The 15599-nt window shown below is 44.2% G+C and overlaps 1 protein-coding gene across 3 annotated transcripts in view; it reads left to right on the plus strand.

The window, feature by feature from the left end:
• Positions 1 to 13895, plus strand: part of ARFGAP1 (ARF GTPase activating protein 1) — a 44300-nt gene extending 30405 nt beyond the window's left edge. Inside the window, exons 10-14 of one of the 3 annotated variants that reach the window (XM_081949750.1) lie at positions 761 to 790; positions 4202 to 4258; positions 6687 to 6746; positions 9497 to 9573; positions 11078 to 13895. In XM_081949750.1, the coding sequence (XP_081805876.1) occupies positions 761 to 790; positions 4202 to 4258; positions 6687 to 6746; positions 9497 to 9573; positions 11078 to 11438 (585 nt within the window). In that variant the 3' untranslated portion in view covers positions 11439 to 13895. The remainder of the gene's footprint in view (positions 1 to 760; positions 791 to 4201; positions 4259 to 6686; positions 6747 to 9496; positions 9574 to 11077) is intronic. The other 2 variants (XM_081949748.1, XM_081949749.1) reach the window with 2 other exon arrangements.
• The last annotated feature ends 1704 nt before the right edge of the window (positions 13896 to 15599 follow it).

Genomic DNA, 15599 nt, shown 5'->3' on the forward strand with positions numbered 1-15599 from the left:
TATTATCATGTGCCAGCTTCAAATTTTCAGTTTATGAAATAGTGTCTTAAAGAAAATTATCAGAATATTGTTCCTTGATGCTTAGCGATATTATGTTGGAGATCCAGAAGGAGAAAATACCTTCCCTTCGTGGGGGTATGCTTGTAGGAACTGACTTGTCCACATATGGAGTGGCACAAATGAACAGTGCACACTTCACACTCTGATTGTGTAGCTCTTTCTTCAAGTGGTTGTGTTGGAGGTTATGTGTGGAGAACCAGTTCACCTAAGTGTCACTTCTGTTTAGCTTCTCTCCCAGGACGACTATATATTCAGTATATTATGATATATTCATCGTCAGTAAAAAGCTGAGCTACCTGGGGTCATGTTTGTGCTGATAATATGTAATATATTTTTGCTAGAATTTCCTGTTTGGTATGAAGCTGGTATTCATTTCTCCCAAACACTGCAAAAGAAAATTTAGAATCTTTTTGAGGTCTGCGTTTAATTTGGAAACAAGCAGGTATCCGGTAAAAAGTTGAGTTGTTTGGCGGTGACATGTTATGTGGCAAGTCAGCTTGGCACGTTATATGAACAAATTTGCCACTTCGGTTAGTCAGGCACTAGTACATAGGACAATACACACAGACAGACAGACAGACAGACACACACACACCTTACTTTCTTGCCTACGATAAACTGAGTGCTTTTAGATCTTTTGCTAAAAGTTGGTTCTTCTACTTCCTCTGCTGCCTTTCTTGTGCTGCCCGGGTGTGTAAAGTTTTGGGGCCAAAAACAGCAGGCAGAGCCGGTAATGTCCTCTCTTCTCATGCATGGGTGCTTCGTAACTGTGCTGAGTTTGTACATCTGGCTGCTAGCTGTGTTTTTCCCCCTTTCCCCTCTTCTCCCCCCGCAAACACACCCCGGGTGAAGCCACCACCGGGTTTTTTTTCCGCATTGATGGTATCGTCTCCATTTTTCTGTAAACGTCACCTTGCTTTCAAATCGGCTGCCTTTGCCAGCGTCTTAAATATACACAACTTTTTATATAGTGTATTTTTCGGAGTGTAAGACGCACCCTTTCCCCTCCTTAAAAGAGCGTGGAAATTTGGTGCACCTTATACACCAAATACAGCTATTTTTGTCCCAAAACCTCGCTCCCGCATCCCATTTTTGTTAATGGGCAAAAAATGGGCTGTTTTTTTTTGCAAAACGGGTGTTTTTGCCTCCCCCCTCCCAAGAAGCACTCTGCAGGCTTCAGCAAGGCTGAGGGAAGAGAAAAATGCTCCTGTTTTGGTGAAAAATGGGGACGTTTTTGCCTTACCCCGGCCCTGCTGAAGCCCGTAGAGTGCTCCTGGGGCCGGGAAGGACAAAAACGTTTTTCTTTCTTAACCTCTTCAAAATCTTGGTGCATCTTATAATCCGAAAAATACGGTATATATATATACCGTATGTATATATATTTAAACCCACAGTGTTTTGTTCACGTTGACACTTGGAGTTTATTTGCCACGCAAGTGGCAAATGGGATCACAAGGGAATTGCAGCCCAGATTTATTGAAGCCTCCGATTTGGGCTCAGTGAGGAATATTTCTCAAAAAGACCCCCAAAAGAGAGAAAAAGGTGGCAAGGGCCCACAGTCAAACTTCTGCTGGACTTCAGGGTGTCGTCTTTTTCTTAGATCAGGGATTGGAACATTTAACATTCCTCGGACAAGAAATTGCGTATTTTATCAGCGGTGGGCACGTTTGCCCTAATTAAGGACACCGATTAAGATGGGGATACAGGCAGCCCTCAACGTACGATCACAATCGTGCCCAACGTTTCCGACCATTCAAAGCTACAGCATTGAAAAAAGGAACTTGCAGTCTGTCCTCGCACTTATAACCTTCGCAGCATCCCTATGGTCATGTGATCAAAATCCAGGTGCTTGACAACTGTCACGTATCCATGACAGTGCCAGCATCCTAGGGTGACTTGAGTGCCACTTGCAACCTTCCCGCCAGTTTCATCATCATCATCATCATCCTCTTTTAACGACCCCATAATCCCTCGCAGGGTGGAGTCTGGGGCAACTGAAAGGAGCTAGCAGAATGTTTTTAATGGCCGGATGCCCTTCCTCTCTCGCCAATGCGGAGTTTTGTTCAGCAGATACAGTCTCATTGTGCCCAGAGAGAGAAAAATATCTGCCTCTACCTAGGACCGAACTCGCAGTCTCCTGATGGTGAGGTGAGAGCTTCACCTTTAGGCCACTGCTCCACTCAAACCTTCCCGCCAGTTTCCAGCAAGCAAAACCATTGAGAGAAGCTGGGTTTGCTTAACAACGGTGTGATCCATTTAATGGAGTGATTTTCTCAACAACCACGGCAGAAGTCATAAAATCAGGCATGACTGTCTTAACAGCCCCTTTGCATAATAATGGAAACTGTGGTCCCAGTTATGATCGTAGGTCGAGAACTGCTGATCTCTTCTAGAAAAATCAAGATGCAAGTCACTTTTATTTCTTTTTTTCTCTTTACAACTTCAGTTAATAATCTTCCCTTCCATTCGCCAGGGACTCAATACAGTTGCTCCTCGACTTGCAACTCCCAATCGGACCCAAAATTTCTGTTGCTTAGGAACAGACGTGTTGTTAAGCGAGTCTCCCCCCCCGCCCCATTTTATAACCTTTGCTGCCACAGCTGTTAAGTGAATCACAGCAGTTGTTAAATTAGTAACACAGTTGTTAAGTGAATCTGGCTTCCCCATTGACTTTGCTTGTCAGGAGGTCGCAAAAGGGGATCACATGACCCTGGGACATTGCAAACCGTCATAAATACCTGCCAGTTGCTAAGCCTCTGAATTTACAGTTGCAACAGCACTGAAAAGTGGAACTTATAACCATTTTTCACATTTACGACCGTTGTAGAATCCCCATAGTCATGTGATCAAAATTCAGGTGCTTGGCAATTGGCATGTACAGGTAGTCCTCAATTTACGACCATAATGGAGCCCCAGATTTTTGTTGTTAAGTGAGTTTTGCCCCACTTTAAAACTTTTCTTGCCAGAGTTGTTAAGTGGATCACTGCAGTTTGTAAATTAGTAACCCGGTTGTTAAGTGAATCCGGCTTCCCCGTTGACTTTGCTTGTCAGAAGGTCGCAAAGGGGGGATCGCATGACTCAGAGATGCTGCAACCGTCATAAATCTGAGTTAGTTTGCCAAGCATCTTCACTTTGATCATGTGACCGTGCGGAGGCTGTAATGATTGTAAGCGTGAAAAATGGCCATAAGTCACTTTTTTCTGTGATGTCGTAACTTTGAACGGTCACAAAATGAACTGTTGTAAGTTGAGGACTTACCTGTGTCTACGATGGTTGAAGCATCCTGGGGTCATGTGATGACCTTTTGCGACCTTCCGAGCCAGCTTCAGAGAAGCAAAATAAATGGGGGAAAGCAGGATTTGTTTAATGACCGCACGATTAACAGTTCTGACCCACCCTTGGCAGAAGCAAGAAACAGACTCCTTGTCACGAAAAAACCCTCTTTATTTACATGTGAATTAATTGCATTCACCCACCAAAAAGTCCCTCTAGGAGTTAATTACAGTAACAGATCTTATCAGTTCCTTGTTATAATTGCAAAGCTCCCATCCGAAATTAATCAAATTAATTTCTGGCAAGCAGTCTTTAATGCACGAAACACAATGAGCAAAACCTTCAGAAATACGAACTGTTGTCTCCTACGACAACCCCTTTCCTTCTATTTATTCCCCAGCCAGGCAGGGGCCATTCAACGTCCACGTTTGCTTTGATTCCCGAGTCGACTCCTTGTCCTCCATTGTTCTAACAGCTCTGCACATACACGCATCTGGAACAGGGCCCCAGCTGTTCTTCCTCCCCACTCATCTCAGCCTCCAAAGTGGCTGGGAAATGTCGCACGGTCCTGACCCTATCTCTGTATCTGACACAGAGCACACCCATCAGAGCCTTCCCCAGAATAAGTAACAGCCCTCTGTTGTCTTGTGTATTTCGGTGTCCTGTTCCTTTGTCTTCTCGTGTCTTGTGCTTCGGGCTGACTCTGTTGCTTGTCTTGGACAATGCTTAGGACTTGGTCTTCTTTTTAACGTGAATTGCTGCAGGATATTTTGTGCAGTGGTACGTGTCAGGTGTGACCTGTGGGGAAGAAAAAAAAAACCAAGAGTGTTAACTGATTTCTATTATTTTTTTGTTTGCTTTTAACTAGGCTTCAGAGTTAGGTCAGAGTTTAAATGAAAATGTTCTCAAACCTGCACAGGAAAAGGTAACTTTGGAACCAAGTACATGACTCATGCCTTTTAAAATGCACTTTCCTTCTGAACCTAGTAAGCTTATTCAGTATGAATTACGTGTATTTGTAACATCGGGTGTAAACCTACGATCCTAAATCTCATCACTTTGTAGGTCCCATCCAAACCTTCCTGGGTTATATTACAAGATATAGAAGAGTGACACGGTGGCTCAGTGGCTAAGACCCTGAGCTTGTCGATCAGAAAGGTTGGCAGTTTGGCGATTCAAATCCCTAGCGCCACATAATGGAGTGAGTTCCCATTACTTGTCCCAGCTTCTGCCAACCTAGCAGTTCGAAAGTATATAAAAATGCAAGTAGAAAAATAGGAACCACCTTTGGTGGGAAGGTAACAGCGTCCCATGCACCTTTGGCGTTTAGTCATGCCGGCCGCATGACCACGGAGACGTCTTCGGACAGCGCTGGCTCTTTGGCTTTGAAACGGAGATGAGCCACGCCCCCTAGAGTCGGGAACGACTAGCATGTGTGTGCGAGGGGAACTTTTACCTTTACCTTACCAGTAGAAGAGAATATTTTAGCTCAGGGTTGACCTGTGGGGTCCTTGGTGCTCTTTGAGTTTGGTGGTTGTTTTCTTGAAGGCATTTCATTACCCAGCTAGGTAACATCATCAGTGCCAAAAGGAGTGGAGTTTGCTTTCTGTTTATATACAAGCAGCTTGCCCTGTCAGTGTTGGTGGGGCTTCCTTCTAGCACTGATGATGTTACCTGGCTGAGTAATGAAATGTCTGCAAGAAAACAACCAAGCTTAGAGAGCACCCCAGTAAATTTATAGCCAAAATTCGATGTTGCTTTTCCCCTTTGTCTTTCCCTCCTGTTCAGCCCTTCTGTCTCAAATTCCTGATTCACTTATTGCACCAGGATGTCGATTTTCCTAGAAAGAAACACAAGGTGTTTCCTTTCCTTCTCCCTCACAGCTCTTGAGGTAGCTTAGTTTGACCAAGCTCATCCAATGACATTTGGGTTAAACCAGCTTGTAACCTTGGTTTGACTTTCCTAGTCACTCCTACTAGCTCCATCCAACCCTCTTTTGTCCATTGACCTATTCCCTCTCAGCAAATTACGACACTGCGCCCAAGGGAACAAAGAATAACTGGACTTTTCTAGGACAGTCATGGAGTATATTAAGGGTTCTGTATTTTTCAAGAGGCAACTGGACTTACTGGTTTTTTTCTTCTCATCCAAGAAACGAAACGTCTTTGAAGAAAAACCGGATAGCCCAGTTGCCTCTTGGGGAAAAAAAGTACCTTTGGGACAAAAATGACCTGGATGACGGAGAATCTCCATAGACAATGATTCTGTAGTAGGGATGAAAAGCAAATTGCAGTATGTTATTTCTCTTAGGATACCACTAGGTTGCATTACTTGAGAATGTATGAATATATGCAGGGAACTGCCGGTTTATCGCATCCCTTTGAAACCCTTCAAGTAGGAAGCTTATTTACTTGGTGGGAGGGCTTTGCAATTTCTCGTGATAAAAGCGTATTTGAATGGCTGTACTTCCCCAAGGATTGTGCTCCCTCTCCGTATCCCTAAAAAAACACACACACACAAGAGAATGTTCAGTCTGAATGATCAATGGCAAATAGCCGAATATGACCGATGCCCTCTAGAATGGCAGCACGTCTAAATTAGATGCAGAATGAATCGTCCCATTCAGTTTGTATGTTTGAGAGTGAAATCTGAGCATCAGGATACCAAAGAGAGTGCAATGAACTTTGCAGGCAGAATTCTACATAGGGAGACTCTTAAGAGACACAAATGCCTGCTTTATACTGGTCTCAGTTCTTTAATAAAGAGTTCTGTTCCATGAAGCAAAAATCTCCCCACCTCCCTCTTTCTGTCCTTTGGCTTCATCACAGAAGACCATGCAGGCAGAAAACCATATTTTTATTTTTAATGTTGCCTTTTATATTTGTGTTGTATTTGTACTGATAAATAAATAAATATGGATTTCTCTCCCCCCCTCTATCTATCTATCTATATATATGCACATATCAATCTATCTATCCATCCCCCTCTCTCCACACACACACACACACACACACACACACACACCTCCCTCCCTCCCTCCCTCCCTCCCTCCCTCCCTCTCTCTCTCTCTCTCTCTCTCTCTCTCTTTCTTTCTTTCTTTCTCTTATATATACAACATCCATACAATTTAGTAAACTCCTCCGGATACTTTTAGTGGGTCGGATCCCAAACCTTGGCATTCCCCTGGCAGTACGGCAAAGAGTTTAGACCCTGGCAGTAGTGGAGTTTTTTTTCCTCTCTCTCCCAACCCGGCTTCATTGTGGTAGAAACCCTTTCTTGGACTTTTGCGCGATGAGCGTTTCTCACAGGCTGCCTTGATCTACCTCTAACTCTGGACCACTTGATTCACGTAGGTGAAAGACGGAAAGATTTTGGACGACGTTTCCCAGGGAGTCTCACATTTTGCTTCCAAGGTATGGAGAGGCCTACCTGGCAATCAGGAGGCCCTGCGTTAAGCCAGTTTCCATATTCCAGTTTGGCCCACGGAGCTCCAGCATGAGAACGGCTTCTCTGGCAGCAAGGCAGCCTTTCTAGGCAGCAGGCAGCCCTCTCTGTGGTCTCCCCGCTCCCCCGATCCCTGGAGTCCCAGTTCATGTCACGTCCATTTTACACGGCAAATAAATCTGGAAAGTTCCTTAAGGTAGCAATAGCTACAGCCACGTTTGACTTAGTCACGGAAGATTATGAAAAAGTAGGTGTTGAGACGTGTCCAGACTTCTATCAACATTTAATATTACAGGTAGTCCTCGACATACGACCACAATTGAGCCCCAAATCTCTGTGGCTAAGTGAGACACTCGTTAAGTGAGTTTTGCCTCATTTTATGATCTTTCTTGCCTCCTCAGTGCTTAAGTCAGGGGTGTCCAAACTTGAGAACTTTAAGACTTGTGGACTTCAACTTCAGCATGGCTGGCTGGGGAATTCTGAGAGTTGAAGTCCACAAGTCTTAAAGTTCCCAAGTTTGGACACCCCTGGCTTAAGTGAACCACTGCGGTTAATAAAGTCAGCAACATGGTTGTTAAGTGAATCTGGCTTCCACATCGACTTGGCTTGTCAGAAGGTCACCAAAAGTGATCATGCGGTCCTGGGACATAGCAACGGTCATAAATATGGGTCAAATTAAATTAAAAAGCATGAGCCAAGCGTCTGAATTTTGATCACACGATCATGGGGAGGCTGCAAAGGTCGTAACTGAAAAATAGTCCTAAGCCACATTTTTCAATGACGTTGTAATGTTGAATGGCCGCTAAATGAACAGCCGTAAGCCGAGGACTACCTGTAATCAGATTTGGGCCTTGTATCAAGTGACTCTCCAAGCCAGGGTTCATAAAAATGATGAAAAAGTCAGCCTATGTGCCAGTTGATGTGAACATCGAAATAATTTTGTCTGCTGTCAGGATGCATCGCCTAAAATAGTCTGAATGACTGTCTTGATTGCATCTTTAATAAAGGCTGCACTGAAAAAAAAAATTACAGAGCAGAACAATTGCAAAGGAGCCCTATTTCAAAGGAATATGGAAACAGCTTAATATGAGCACAAATCCTTTTAAAATGCTAATTGTGTCTTCTCCCTCTCCTCCTATTTCTTGCTGTCATTATTCAATAAAACTGGTAAGTGCTAATACCTCCTAGTTTTAAATATGTTTTAGCCAAATGGTTGTAGGTTTAAATGTGTGTGTGTGTGTGTGTGTGTGTGTGTGTGTATGTATGTATGTATGTATGTATGTATGTATGTATGTATGTATGTATGTATATATGTATGTATATATATATATCTTTTCAAAAGCAGCCTGGTCATTTAATCAGGTTTCTTTTAGGAGGAGGGGAAGGGAAAAGGGAAGGAAAGGAAGAAGAAAAGAAAGGGAAGGAAATAAATAAGAAAGAAAAATTAGGGAAAGGAAAGGGGAGGGGGGAGCCTTGTCTATTTTACTAAATGTATTTGCATGCCTATAAAGGTTTGCTAACCCCATAGAAATATGGCCCACACCTTTTCTTGGCTTTGGGGTAACCCAGGGGTCTGCAACCTTCGGCTCTGGAGCCTCACGTGGCTCTTTCATCCCTCTACTCTGGCTCCCTGTCGCTCAAAATATGTATCACAACCGCCAGTGTGCGACAACTGCCAGCACGCAAGCTTTATTCAGCTTTTCGACCCATCTTTTTGGGGGGAGATCAAAATGTTTTTGTTGCATGCTGAACTAAAAATTTGTGTTCTCTGTTGCAGTTCATTGATTTCATAAATGCAACACACTATAGCTTTTTTAATACACAGCGCAAAGGTAAAAAAACAAACAAACATATATGCAGTGTTATCTTCATTTTCGATGTCAAAAGAGTTTTGTGGCTCCCCCTGTTTTCTTCTCTGTGGGAAACGGGTCCAAATGGCTCTTTGAGTGCTTAAGGTTGCCGATTCCTGGGGTAACCTAAAAGAGTAGTTCAGTGAGGCAAACCAACCCCTCCTATATACCGTGTTTTCCTAAAAATAAGACAGGGTTTTATTTTATTCTGACCCCCGAAATAAGCGCTTGGCCTTATTTTCGGGGAGGTCTTATTATTTTTGAGCTGCAGGAGGCGGCGAGCGAGGTCACCTCCTGGCTGCTGCTGTGTTGCAATATTTTTTGGGGAGGGCTTATTTTAGCGCATGCGCTCAAAAGCCCGATTGGGCTTATTATCCGGGGAGGTCTTATTTTCGGGGAAACAGGGTATATGTTTACATTGTATGTTGAAACCTAGAACAAAAATGCAAACAGAGCACAATAGTTGTTTTCATTTTAAAAAAATCATTACAACCACGACATGGGCTTCCTCCTATTGTTTTAATTTTTGTTGGTGAAGAAGCCAATCAGCTTCCTGTTTGTGAAAATCGTGGGAATGGGTGGCTACCATTGGAGGGTTCTCTTTTGCAGCCATCTGCTGGGGAACTGGTTGGCTTTGTTGAGCAATTGGTTGGCCACTGGGAGAACAGGCTGCTGAACCTCACGAGCCAGCAGGCCAATCCAGCAGGGCGCTGCTTATATTCTTGTGTAAGGATACAGCTGCTTGCTAAATCCCATTTTGTTTTCTTGGCTTCAAAGACAGATTAAAAAAGGGTCGATATCTGTGCACCATTGTTCTTTCTCTTTGTAATTTTTCTCTTTGCCTTATTGTCGTGTCCTCCACCCCACAGGTCCAGGGAGTGAGTACTAAAAGCTGGCGAGATATGACCACTTTTTTTTCTGGAAAACCAGATGGGTCTTCTGAAAGGTATGGCGGATGTGTCTGCTCGGGTTTTTATACTAGACACACAACTTTCTGATATATAACTTGAAAACATGGTCCCGGCTATCCCAAAAAGAATACGTTCCCTCATGAACCTAGGTCAGTGTTTCTGGCCACTTGAAGATGGGTGGACTTCAACTCCCAGAATTCCCCAGGCAGCTTGGTTTTAAAAATAAACTTTTAGTGCTGTTCTTGGTTACTTGGGCCTGATGTAGGAGATAACCAGGCTGAGCCCGAGGGAGAGGTCAAACGTGTCATATGTCACGAGTCCATGCACACCTGCAAGTGATCTCAATCCAGCCCACCTTGAATGCCTTCTTATCTCCCACTCACTTCCCTTGACCGCTAGTTGGTCAGATTCTTGTAGAGAGCTTAAGTTTTGCAATGGATCTTTATACCTATTTGATCTGCCTGAATCTCCTGATTTCCCTTGACACTAACCAAAAGTTTATTATGTGCAACCTGTACATAAGAATCTGATCTACTAATCATCAAACCAAATTGGTGCTAAAATAAGAGTCAATGGAATTCATGGGGGACTGGACACCATGGGAACATAGTGATACCAAACTAATGGTGTGTTTGACGCCGCCCTTGGGTTCTGCCTGCTCATCTCCTTCAATATCAGGGAAATTATTTCACTATAAGGTTGCCATGATGCCCACCCCAGCTCTGTGAATGGGAAAAACGTGGCAAAACCTCACCTGATTGCAACGTGACGCAGCGAGTTTGGCACCTGTGTGTTCTGACCTAGGCTTCCCCAGCAGCACGAAGCCGAGTCCTCGTCCCAATAAACCCCTGTTATTTAATTTCCTCTCCAGCCAAGTCTTTCCTCTCCCACAGCCTCTCCCAAGAGAGTTCACCGACCTTGATCAGACTTGGAGAGTGGCCAGGCCGATGTCTTTCAGATGCCGCAATACTTGGCAAGAATGCAGGACTGAATTAATGGTCTCCTGAAAACTCCACTCCCCTTTTTGCTCCTCTTTTATTCCCTCTGGGAGGGGCCATTCACCGTCCACCTGTGGCCTTACTCCCAAGTCGGCCCTTGTTCTTTAGCTGTTCCCTTCGTTTGGCAACTCTGTGCATGCGCACGCTGGGAACAGGCTCCAGCTGTTCTTCTGCCTCCCTGATGTCTGACTCTGAAAGTAGCTGATAACTGTCGGACAGCCCTGCCCCCCTCTCTGCTTCCGACACAGAGCCCTCATCAGAGCCTTCTCCAGACTCCAGGACTGGCCCATCTTCCTCCCCAACCTCCTCACTGTCTGAATCTGCTGCCTGCTTCACTGGCTGCTGGTGGGCCACAACAAGTCTCTTCTTAAAAGCCTCCAGTGTTGGAGCACTCATAACTTCTGGAGGCAAGTTGTTGCACCGATTAATTGTTCTCCCTGTCAGGAAATTTCTCCTTAGTTCTAGGTTGCTTCTCTCTTTGATTACTCTCCATTGAACTAACCTAAGCCCCCATTTTCCTCTCCTCTCCTTTTCCCGAAAGGCCCCCGGATACAGAGAGCTACCAGAACAGCCAAAGCGATGGCTACCAGAACAACACCGCGGATCAGAGTTTTTGGGAGACCTTTGGCAACTCGGACCCACCCAAAACCCACAAGTCCCCGAGCAGCGATAGCTGGACGTACGTGGACAATTCGGCGGAGAAGAAGAGTTCCGACAGCTGGGATGTGTGGGGCTCTGGCACCGTTTCCAACAACAAGAACAGTAATGGTGACAGCTGGGAGAACTGGGAGACCAACTGGGAGAACGCCTCAGGGGAGGGCAAAGCCAAAAAGACTGCCAAGAAGACCACGAAAGATCCCTCTTCAGCCCCTGAAGAAGAATGGGACAATCACAACTGGTAGGACTCGTTCACTCCGCCAGCATAGCGGAAGTGGGAGGTGGGGGGAGGAGAAATATCATCCCTCTGATGGAAGAATCTCCCACATAACTGGATTAACCAACATCCTTCGTGTGTGTGTGTGTGGGGGGGAGACCTCTTTACACCTCACACCTGCTGTTCCATTCTCTTTCCACTTCCTGTTTACAACCACCGTCATCGTAACAACAACAACAACAACAACAACAAAAAACACCCGTGGGTTTGCGGATTCTTGTAGTTACCATACGAAGAGCTGAAGTCACATCACGGAAATGACCGTCTTCGCGTCAGATAATATCCTCCTCGCCGTGCTGCTGTCCTCGTGGGGGTTTGCTCGACTTCCTGAAACCCGAGAACCTCTGGAGGAAGCGGCTCCCTGCCAGCCTACCATCCTTAGCACAACATTTGCATGTGTCGTTCGGCATACTCGCGCAACTTCAGAGGGGGGGGAGGGGCGGCTTTGGCTGATGTTTTGGAGGACTTCTGGGTAGCCTGATAACGTGGGGTGGGGGTGGGGAGGGCTATTTTAGCCAGGTAACCTATTGTGACTGAGATGGGAGGGCTTGCAACCGAGCCAAAATATACTATTTAAGATATTGTGGAAGATATTGTAGATGGATCCAAGTTTATTTAAGGGTGTGTGTGTGGTTTTTTTTTTTTAAGGACACTGCCCTCTTCTCTTACTTGGAAGGAAACAAACAGCATTTCTAAAAGCTTTTCTTTTTTTTAAAAAAAAATCCCATTCTTGGCTTTGACTGCTTTCAACAGGTGTAAGATTCCTTATCTTTTCTTTTTTTCCTTCCCTTATACATTAAATCCCCTGTATTTTTCCCTCCATTTAAGATTCCATACATTCCTCAATTTTAGCGTAATTGCCAGGCAGAAACAGCAATGGAAAAACCAGGCAGGATAAGCGGCAGTTTTCAAAACGGGACATGCCAATGTCAGAAGCCCAACATTTTCATAACCGAACAAATCATTTGGAGCTTCGCTCTTATGAAAATTACATTGATAAGATTCCGCATTAGATTTCCAACTTACTCTTTCCCTTCCGCTCCTCTTGTGCCCGGAAGGAGACCTCCTGAAAAAATAACCCAATTACAATGTTTTTCATTTTGAGCTTTGCTGCATGAATTTGAGGATCTGATGTCAATTCTGTTTTTGGTGCTTGTGATCAGTAGATTGTTTTTATTTTATTTTAAATAATCTATGTGTATTTAAATACTGCAGTGTTAAAACCACTAAGAGGCAGGAAACAGTGAATCGTGGTATAAATTGGCTGGATGTCACAATGAGGCTTTTCAGGAACCAGGGTGGAAATCTGTTTTATCTAATGCTGGGGTGTCCAAACTTGGGAACTTTAAGACTTGTGGACTTCAACTCCCAGAATTCCCCAGCTGCTGGGGAATTCTGGGAGTTGAAGTCCACAAGTCTTAAAGTTCCCAAGTTTGGACACCCCTGATCTAAGGAAACCTTTGGCTTGGCTAATGAACTGTGTGATATCTGAGTGACTGGATACTCCTGGACTTCCAGTTTCTCAGAATTGAGCTGGAATCGTCTGCTGTATATAACTCTGTGTGTGTTTGTTTGTGTGTACCAGGGCACATAGATAAACGCACAAAAAGATCATGAAGTATTAATAGTTTCCTACGATTTTTATGTATTGTTCAATATGTCAGTATCTTATCTTGTGAAGAAATATGAAGTACTTGAGCTGCTGTGTGGTATTTTTCACTCGTTTTTTTTTTTCCCCCTTCCCCAAATTGCTAGCGAAATTTCTCCTCTTCCCTGGTGATTTTGCTTCCCCAGTTTAGGGTCCCAGTTTTCACTCCCTGGTGGGCTTTCTAATCAGACGAAGGTGGTTAGGTGGTCTGTGCTTCTCTTTCAAAAATGTGCTTTATTTTTCTGCCAAACGTCTGAGATTTTGTGACCTCATAAAAACCGCACCTTACTTTTTTTTTTCTTTTCTTTTCAAAGTGTGTCTCAGCATAGAGATAAGTTGGCTATTTCTTTGGCTGATTTGTCCGTAGCAGCACGTGAGTTTTCATTATTTTTTCTTCGTTTTCTATTCCCTGGATTTCTCTTAGAAACTCCATCGTGTATTTTGCATGCGAGCGAGCGTCGGCTTCGACCTTAATTTTGCTCGCCTGATCTTTCCAGTCCACGTGCTGTTTTAAATCATCGATCTATGGAATTCAAGGAGATGGGAGCATAACCTGAACTTTGTGTCTCCCTTGACGTATATTTTACTTCAGGGAAGATTTTATTCACCTCCTAAGCCAGCATTTCTCGACCTTGGCAAGTTTCAGATGGGTGTGGACTTCAACTCCCAGGAGAGCAGAGCTGGCTGGGGAATTCTTGGAGCTGAAGTCCACCCATCTTAAACCTGCCACGGTTGAAAAACATTGTCTTAAACGCCTTCCATAAAAACATATTTATTTTTAAAACAACCCCCCCCCCTTTTTTAAAAAAAAAAATCAGAAGGCAGGGTTGATTTCCCCATTTCCCTTCAAATCATACCTTTTTCTCTTCCTTCCCTCTGTGAATCGCCTCTTTACCTTTCCAGTTTTTAAATGAGATGGTGATACAGCTGTCACCTTGCTTAAACCTATCCTGCGCGACTCAGCTGAGAAGATATAGGTGAGTTAAGCGCAGGCGGGCCCACTTCATCGTTGGAACTACCGGTTTGCCCGAACTGGTCCAAACTGGTAAAATCCCACCCCTGAGAGTGAGGAATACGAGTATCAAACACCAAAAGGACTCCAAAAATCATAATTTAGCCTTGTTGATGAAGAATGTAGCACCCAGTTCAGGGTTACAGCTGACTGTTTCTCAGTTACTGCTTCTCTTGATCTCGTAAGAAATGTACTATAGGTTTCCAAGTAGTTCTTTTTCATAGATACCCACAGTACAATTTTATAAACAACAAAAAAACCCTTTAAGAAGCTGGGTTATAAATGGATCAGAGCTACCAAATGTCAGATTTGATCATACAGGATTTCCCAAGTAGCCTACCTAACCAAGTGACATGTATCTGAACCTATCTTTTTTTGTTTTTTTGTTTTAATTTAGTGACACCCTTGGAGGAGAGCAAAAAACAACCACCACCAGGGTTTTTTTGCTACTATAATTCTATATAGTAAGAGAGCAACTTAAGTAGGATCAGCTTCCTTGGAGTTAAGAAATACATGCTGCGAAGCCCTTCTGCATGGTGATTTATATCTTCAGTTTAGTACAGTTAACGAAACTCTGATTCGGTTTTTCCTGGGCTCATGTCCTCCAGATAGCTATCCGGTGTTCATTGGGCTGTAGCCGAAATTGGTTAAACCCCACCAGAAGGCATTCAATTACGGAAGGCTGCCGTGGAAGTCGGCTGAAACCCAACCCAATATCGGGCATGTTTCCGAACCATTTCTTCCATTGCACGTTGCCGAGAATGCAACCCTGTACATAATGCTAGAGTTAATGACTTGAGATCTCTTGTTTATTCGTCTTGCTGCGGTCTCTTAACTTCCCTAAAAATTCTCCACCTTTTCCCTGTCTTCCAAGGTAGGCATTTATATGGATTGCTGTATTGTCATTTGTGCAATAATTCCCCGTGTCAGGTGAATCCACTTCATCAAATCCCGAAAGGAAGAGAACGGAATTGTACCGATGGGGCTTTTCTAGTCCTGGGAAAGCTAAGCAGGGTCAAGCCCGAGCAACGTTTGGAAGGGAGACCTGCATCGCCGGCCGTGGGCTCGATTGGGAAATCAGCAACGCTTCGAGGAGGCACCGTGGTGGCAAACCTTTTAATTTCCGTACTAAGGTTTAAAGGCATGGAAACGGTGGGCCTCCATCTCTAGAAAAGGTACAGGATGTCCCCGGGTCAAAGCTCTGAAAGGTGTAACTGGATCTTAACCCCTCTTTGGTTGGAATAATGGGTCAGAAGGTTTTTGTTTTGTTTCTTTTTCGGAAGGAGCCGGGTTGTGGGATAGACGCGATTCTTTCCGACTGTACAATTTTGGCAGTCCTTCGCGAGGGCTGTGAGCTAATGTTCCTTTGTTTTGCGAAACGGTACTGAATCTGAGCCGACAGTGTCATCTCAAAGAGAAACAATAAAGTCAGAGAAACGGAACAAAGCCGTTCCGACATCCTCGTAAGT

Source organism: Natrix helvetica (assembly GCF_964273705.1).
Source record: "Natrix helvetica genome assembly, chromosome: 3".
Lineage (NCBI taxonomy): Eukaryota > Metazoa > Chordata > Lepidosauria > Squamata > Natricidae > Natrix > Natrix helvetica.